Source organism: Chiloscyllium plagiosum, chromosome 33, assembly GCF_004010195.1.
Source record: "Chiloscyllium plagiosum isolate BGI_BamShark_2017 chromosome 33, ASM401019v2, whole genome shotgun sequence".
Lineage (NCBI taxonomy): Eukaryota > Metazoa > Chordata > Chondrichthyes > Orectolobiformes > Hemiscylliidae > Chiloscyllium > Chiloscyllium plagiosum.
In genome coordinates, this window is record NC_057742.1 from 36608927 (window position 1) to 36617380 (window position 8454).

At 41.9% G+C, this 8454-nt stretch overlaps 1 protein-coding gene across 3 annotated transcripts in view; it reads left to right on the forward strand.

Moving 5' to 3' along the window:
• The window catches only part of mettl2a (methyltransferase 2A, methylcytidine), a 62690-nt gene that overhangs the window by 31303 nt on the left and 22933 nt on the right, over positions 1–8454 (forward strand). For 2 of the 3 annotated variants that reach the window (XM_043675312.1, XM_043675310.1), the window contains 2 exons: positions 3276–3415; positions 7182–7288. In XM_043675312.1, coding sequence (XP_043531247.1) covers positions 3276–3415; positions 7182–7288 — 247 coding nt within the window. Of the gene's footprint in view, positions 1–3275; positions 3416–7181; positions 7289–7536; positions 7626–8454 lie in introns of those variants that run through there. The other variant, XM_043675311.1, reaches the window with a different exon arrangement.

Below are 8454 nucleotides of genomic sequence, written 5' to 3' on the forward strand. Positions count from 1 at the left end.
GGAGTCTAATCTAAAATTGAGAGGTTTCCTGAATAAAGTGGATAGAAAGAGCCTCTTTTCCAAAGTAATCATTAATGAGAGGTCACAAATATAAAGTAAGGGTTAGAGGGGAATTTTTTCACCCAGAGCATGAACTCTCCGCCTCAAAAGATAAAAGCAGAATTACAAATCACATTTTAAAAAATAGTTGGACCAAGAGCTGGAAAGTGGGGTCAAGTTGGGTAGCTCATTTTTAACCAAATGTGCCCTCTCTGGAAAATTGTTGTTCTTCTATGGAAATACCTTTAATTAAGACTACCCTTCACATCTATCTCAGCAGTGGCATGATATGGCAAATTTTACACATTAGAGTCTTGACTAACTGTTGTTTTATGGTGATCCTGTATTGAAAAGAACAGAATCTGATCTTGAGAAATAGGCGCAGGAGTAAGCTATTTAGCCCCTTGTGCCAAGTCCGCCATTCGCCAAACCAACTAACTTTTTGTATTTATGGCTTCTTGTTATTGAATGCTGTGGGGGAAAAAAATCCCTTTCTATCTATCCAGCAAGCCTCACAACCTTGTATGTTTCAATAAGGTCACTTATAATTCAATTATTTCTCCTCTTCACTAATCTAATTAATTGTGGTTTTTATTCCACTTTCCTTCCACAACCCTTGCCTCCCTTATCAACCAAAAATCTGTTTATTTGAATATATTCAAGTTGCTGTTATATTCTCGGGTAGTGAATTTCAAACACTAAGGGCACTCAGAAAAGAAATTCCTCTTCATCTCAGGGAGATGGGAGATCTTTTATTTTTCAACTGTGCCCCCAATTTCTAACTTCTCCCATGAGGTGAAACATCCTTTCCCCCACATCCACTCTGCCAGGCCCTCTCAGAATCTTGCATTTTTCAATAAAATCACTTCGCGTTCTCCGAGATACTAATAGGTATGCACCAAACCTACGTAGCCTTTTCTCACAAGAAAAGCTCCTCCGTCCCAAGGATCAACCAAATGAACATTCTCTGAGCTGTAGTCAATGCAAATGTTATCCCTCCTCAAGTCAGGATGTCAAAACTGTGCAAAACTCTAGACCTAGCCTCATTAAAGTCCTTTAAGTTGTAGTGAGGCACATTAGTTGTGGCTTGACTGAGCACATGGGACCTTCCTTTGCATTGCAAGTAGAGACAGGTAACAGGATCAGTTTGATTTTTTTAAATTCTCTTTTCCAAGATAGTGCTGACCTCAGCAGATGCTAAGCAGAATATAATCTATGTAGTTGTGTTCGTTAACACAGTCACTCTTGTGATTACACCAAGTCAGTTCTGCTGCCAGTATCCTGTTGAAGCTTGCGAAAACTTGCTTACAGACAGCTGAGTCTGCATTGCAGATCAGTTGAACAAAACAATTAATTGTGCAACAAAACTATCCTAGTCATGTGGTGGGATAACTAAGAATTCCTGTTCACTAGTTGGTGTATTGTTTGGAATACCAGAAGAAGTAAGAAATCTCCCAAAAAACTCTGCTACAGGCAATAAAGAATGAATTAATTAATTTTTGGCAGTAAATGCATGTACTGGGGCATGGCTAGTCCTTGTAAACCAACAAGGAACCAGGTTCAATCCTCAGAATTGGCGACAGTCATTGTTCATTATTTATAGGTGGCAGTGAGCAGGCTATTTGGATTCACAGGGCATCTCTACTGACCTGACTCTCACCCCCATCAATCGTGACCGTGAGTGGGAATCCTGGCTCGTCTCTTCCTGCTTTTGGAGCCAGAGCCACAGAGTCCACTTTTAACATTCCAGGGGGTAGCCTGTACCTCAGAGTCTCTTCCAAGGTAGAAGTGCTGTTTTACAATCCCCTACAGTGGCTGTCGATCTTAGCAAGGCTATGGCACTACATCATCACTGATCTCCTCATCAGTCTGCAACCAGGGCTGAGCATAGTCATTGGATATGCTCCATTCACAATCCTAACTCTGATCCTCTTTTATTCTATCCAGCTCAGGAAGTGGATAGTGGTTGTCACTGGGTTAGATTTGGGTGATTTTGGCACTGATACCACACACAGCCTTACATAAAACAGTCGAAGTTCAAGTTAACAGTCTCAGCTTCAAGTCAATGAAATTAATGACTCAGGTATTGGGGAGGGGAAGGCACCTCTTAAAGAGATGACTGTAAAGAATGAATCAGTTTCACGTGCAGCCTAGTGACTTGGAAGCAAATAAACAAGGTAGAGAAGGAAACCACTAAAAACAATGCAAATGCTGGAAGTCTGAAATATGATCACAAAAAGCAGAAAAAAAAACTCAGCAGATCAGAAGCAACTGTAGAGAGAAAGAAAGTTAACATTTCAGATAGACCTTTCATCAGAACTGAAGAGAAACAGAAACATGAGAGTTTATCAGCCAATAGAAATGGGAAGGCTGGAATAAGAAGGTCATCTGTGGTAAGCTGCATTTAATGACATAAGATTTCCTGAAGCCAGTGAGAATGGTAATGGATATAGTGATGAAACAAAATTTGTTCAAATGAGGCTTAAAGTGCGACATAAAAGCAACTGGAATGGGACATGAAAAGATAAAGAAAGAAACAAGACAATCACCAACCCCAGACTAAGGAGGCTATTTGGCCTTTGTTCTTGGAGCTTTTCAATTAGTTCCATTCTCTTGCTACTCCCTCAAGGCCAATGTTTCTTTTAAGTAGCACAGCTATCCGACTGCAGCAACCTGCAAATTCCATTATGGACTCACACAAGTCAGGCCCTTTTGATTGCCCCATAAAACAGTTACAAGAGTTCACCCATCACATAAAAAAGAAAGGCAGTTACTTTTATTTTCAATCTATCCAATTCTCTCTGAGAGTTGTTATTGAAATTTTCAGGTAATGCATTCCAGATTATCATAACTTGCTGCATAAAATAATTTCTCCTCTTCTCCCTTATGGTTCTTTATCCACTTACCTTACATCTGTGGCCTCTGGTTGCTAACCTTCCTGCCAGTGGAAACCTCAGGCACAGTACAAGAATCCACAGTGCCTGTCCCAGTTGTACGTACCACTATTGACAGAGTAGTTCATGTAAAGCAGCTGTGTTATAATACAATGAAGAATAAATTCTCTCTTAATCCCTAATTGTTCAAATACTTCATTCTCTGCTGAATTAAAACCCATTTGGTAATGTATCTGTACTTTTGGTGTGTTTTATCAGCAAATTTCAGGATGGAAGCACTGAGCTCTTCATGTTCTACTGCAGATGACAAGTGATATACAAACTCTGTCCTTCTGTTTCTAGCTGAACTCTTGTTATGACCATTCTCGCTGCCTCGTTTTTGTTCACGATCTGTGCGATATGCAGGCCACCTACCCAATGCCAAACGAAAGCTTAGACATCATCATTCTCATATTTGTTCTCTCAGCAATACATCCAGACAAGTAAGTACATCCACTCCCAACCATTTATTATATTCATATCCTTGACTGTATCTAATGCATAAGACCAGACTACAGATGTAGCATAACTTGGTGTGTTGGTGCAATAGATTTGTTACTGCAGTAGTGATCCGGAGACCTGGATGAATGACCAAAGAGGCGAATTAAAATCTTTTCTCAGCAAGTAGTTGAGCATATGTACAAGCATACAAATTAGGAGGATTCGGCCATTTGGCCCTTTCAGCTTGGTCCATTCCTTGAGCAGGCCAAAGCTGATCTGATTGTGATCTCAGCTCTGTTTTCCTGCCTACCAACTCCACCAATACTTTGGAAGTTGGTTATCAGTCAAGAATATATCTAGCTTTGTCTGAAAAGTATTCAGTGACTCTTTGGGGAAGAGAATTCCACAGATTCACCACCCTCTGAGAGACAAAAGTTATCCTCATCACTCTCTTAAAATGGCAACTTTTAATTCTTAAACAGTGACTCCTAGTCTTTGCCACAGGGAGAAACCACTGTGTTTAGCATGCAGAGATAGTGAATGCATTGGTGATAATCTGTCAAAATTGGGCTGTGACCAGCATTTATTGTCCGTCTCTAGTTGCCCAGAAGGCAGTTAAGAATCAACCACATTACTGAGGATCTGGAGTCACGTAGGACAGACCAGGTAAGAATGGTAGATAAGGGCACTAGTGAACTGGAAGTGTATCACAACAATTGACAACAGTCACATGGTTGTCATTAGACTAGCTTTTTAATTCCAGATGTTCGTTGAATACAAATGTCATCATCTACTAAGGTGGGATTTAAACCCACATCGTCAGAACATTAGCCTGAGGTTCTGGATCACGTTATCACTACACCACTGCCTCCCCACATTTCTGGACATCTATTGTCCCTTGCTAATTGTCAGTTAAGAGCCAGCCACATAGTTGTGCATCTGGAGTCAAATATAGATTAGATCAGGGCAGAATGGTAGATTCTGTTCCCAAATGCACAGCTGTAAACCAGCTCGATTTTTATAATGATTTCATGGTTTCTGTTGTAGAGGCCAACATTTAATTGCAGAATATATTAATTGAGTTTAAGTCTGACAAACCACTGTAGTGGGACTGAGCCCGTGTCTTCAGGGCATGAGTCTTGGACTCTAGATTGCTATTCATAGAATTCCTACAGGTCAGAAAGTGGCTATTCAGCACATTGAGTCTGCACCAACCTTCCAAATAGCATCCCACCCACCCACACCTGCCTGCCACTCCCTGTAAATCTGCATGGGGTTTTATCGTAGCTAACTCACTTAGCTTGCACATCCCTGGACACTACGTGGCAATTTTTCCTTAGCATGACCAATCCACCTAACCTGAACATCTTGAGTATGGGAGGAACCAGAGCGCCTGGAGGAAACCCACAAAGACACAGGGAGAACATACGAATTCTACATTGATAGTTACCCAAGGGTGGAATCAAATACAGTCCCTCGCACTGTGAGGCAGCAGTGCTAACCACCTTGTCACTCTGACGTTTCAATGACATTGCCTGTATACCACCCTCTTTTGCCAAATACAATGAGTGGATGATCCAACTCATTCTCCTTCGAGGATCGTGACCATCATAATCGCCAGTCTTTAACTTATTCGGTTCAATTCTTTTTAAATCCAGAAGCAGCTGAAGGCAAGATTAATAGAAAAGCAAGTTGTGTGGAGGATACAAAGAATGTGCAAAATGGTTTTGACAAGATCTGTGAGTGGACAAAAAATTGGCAGTTGGGGTACGATGAGGGAAAATGAGAGGTATTGCACTTTGGAAGGAAGAATTTGAACACGTTCTTGATCCAGCTTAAGATGACATGATGGCGACTACCCTTGGCGTTAAGGCAGCATTTGACCAAGTATGGCAACAAGGATCCCTAAGAATCATCACTCATGGGATGTGAGCATTGCTGACTGCCTATTTATTAGATTACTTAGTGTGGAAACAGGCCCTTTTGGCCCAACAAGTCCACACCAACCCGCCAAAGCGCAACCCATTCCCCTACATTTACCCCTTCACCTAACACTACGGGCAATTTAGCATAGCCAGTTCACCTAACTTGCACATCTTTGGACTGTGGGAGGAAACCGGAGCACCTGGAGGAAACCCACACAGGCACGGGGAGAATGTGCAAACTCCACACAGTCAGTCGCCTGAGGCGGGAATTGAGGCGCTGTGAGGCAGCAGTGCTAACCACTGTGCCACCGTGCCACCCACTAGGGATTGTCCATCCCTACTTTCCCTTGATAAGGTGAAAGTGAACTGCCTTCTTGAACTGCACTCCATGTGATGTAGGTAGACCCGCAATGCCCTTACAGAGGGAATTCCAGGATTTTAATCCAGCAACAGTTTGGAGGTGAACGGTCAACTAGCTTTGGGGAGTCAGCAGGTGAGTTACTCACTGCAGTATTTCTAGCCTCTGACCTGTTCTTGTAGCCACTGTTTTTATATGGTGCGTCCAGTTCAGTTTCTGGTCAATGATAACTGCCAGGGTTTTGATAGTGGAGGACTTAATGATGGTAACTCCAATGAATGTCACAAAGTTTTAATTAGATTATTTCTTATTTGAGATGGTCACTGCCTGGCATGAGTGTTGGTTGTCATATTTCAACCCAAGCCTGGATATTGTCTGGAACTTGCCACATTTGAACATGGGCTGCTTCAATGTCTGAGGAGTTGTGCATGGTGCCGAACATTATACAATCATCCCCACTTTACAGCTTATAATGGAGGGAAAATCATTGCACCAGTTTTGCCTAGGGTACTATTCTGAGGAACTCCTGCAGAGATGTCATGGAGCTGAGGTGACTGACCTCCACAACCATGCCCATCATCTTATGTGCCAGGTATGACTCCATCCAGCAGAGAGTTTGCCCCCTAATTCTCATTGATTCCAATTTTCCTATGACTCCTTGATGCAACACTTGGTCAAATGCAGCTTTGATTTCAAGGTTTGTCACTCACCTCACCTCACCCCTGGAATTCAGATCTTTTGTCCATGTTTGAACTGAGGCTGCAATGCGGTAAAGAGCTGAGTGGCCCTGGTGGAACCCAAACCGAACAGCTTTTACTGAGCAGGTGCTGCTTGATAGTACTGTCAATGACACTTTCCATCACTTTACTGATGATGAACAGTAGACTCATGGAGCAGTAACTAGCCAGGTTGGATTTGTCTTGCTTATTGTGTACATGACAAACCTGGGCAATTTTACACATTGACGGGTAGATTCAATAACACTTCCTTCTTCACAAAGTTGTATGTGGGGACTCTCGCTGATCATTGCTCATTGTTTAGTTCCATATGTAATTCTTCAGATATCAAAGCAATTTGCATGTATACAACATTCAGGCTTGGGTTGATAAGAAGCAGCGACTTCCAAAGCAGCACTTCGAAGCTAGTCTCCTGCAAGAGACAAACTAGCCACCACCCTTTGACATTCATTGGCATTCCCATTTCTGATCCTCCACTGTTAAACATCCCAGCTGTTACCATTAAGCAAAAGTGTAAATACTATCGCCTCAAAAGCAGTTCAGAGGTTAAACATTCTGGAATGTGAGCCTCTGCAAAAGTTTTCCACCATTAACAAATGTGATGTTTTCCGTTTGTCTGGGTGCAGTTCCACAACATTCCAGCTCAACTGCATCCAGATCAAAGCAGCTCACTTTGTTGTCAATTCATGTTCTCTCTTCAGTCTATCCCTCTCACTAACTTTCCCAATTCTGTCCTCTTTCTCTACAGAATGCAGGCTGTCGTTAAGAGGTTGAGTCAACTTCTGAAACCAGGAGGAATGATTCTCTTCAGAGACTATGGGCGTTACGATATGGCACAACTACGATTTAAGAAAGGTAAGGGCACTTACCTGTTACCATTTCTTAACTATTACTAATGTAGAACCTGCTAAACTATCCCAAGCTTCTTACTAAAATCATAAGATTACAGAATTTTTTTCACAGTATATTGAGTGTCATAATCACACAGCACTTGGAACTAACCCAGTTTTTCACATATTGGAGAATTGTGGTGGCTGCACTTTGAAGCGTCAGTGCGGAAAATGTGAACTCAAGGTCATTGTTTGATTCTGGATTCTCATCAGTTCATGATCAAGACCCCATTGCCTCTACATTAGTGATGGAAACATCAGACAAGGATGGTTCTATGTGACTGTCAAATCACCAGCAACATTTTGGCAAAGTAGGTACGTCTTTCAGGTCCCTGAATGATTAAAATGTGGGACTCATTTCTCAAGGAAGAAGCTGAAGATGGATAGATTTAAGTATTCAAAGGTAGATTACTCAGATATGCAAAACACCTGTGGGTCCATCTGCAATATTTACTCCAAAGATTGGCTTCTAAATACCTATTGTATTTAATTCACTTCAAGAGAGGCTGTCACCTCCGAGACAAATCTGTGCTAATTTACTCCAGAGATAGTTTGTAATCTTGGTCTGCTTGTTTGAACAATCTAATCAAAGACCGATGGATTATTAGATCATTCGATGGAGAAGCAAGATAGGAGTTTTGGACTTTGAGCCTGCTTTGCCATTTAATACGCTTATGACTCATCTGATGTACCAGTAAATCTCCTCCTTGCCACTTGCCTCATTCCCACCCGACCACTGTACCTTTGTTGCCCTTGTAGCTCAAAAACCCCATCTAACTCAACCTTGGGTATATTTACTAATCCAGCCTCTTGGGGAAGAGAATTCCAAAGAGTAATGACCTTCTGTGAGAAGAAATTCCTCCTCATCTCTGCCTTAAATAGAAAATCACTTATTTTTAAGGGGTTTAAGATCATTCCAGTGGCCGCTGGAATGAGGGTAAGTCTCACGTCTGTCGTCTGCAAGGTGTTAGAAAGGATTCTGAGGGATAGGATTTATGACCATCTGGGAGAGCATGGCTTGATTAAATGCAGTCAACACGGCTTTGTGAGGGGCAGGTCATGCCTCACAAACCTTATCGAGTTCTTTGAGGATGTGACTAGAAAAGTTGATGAGGGTCGAGCTGTGGATGT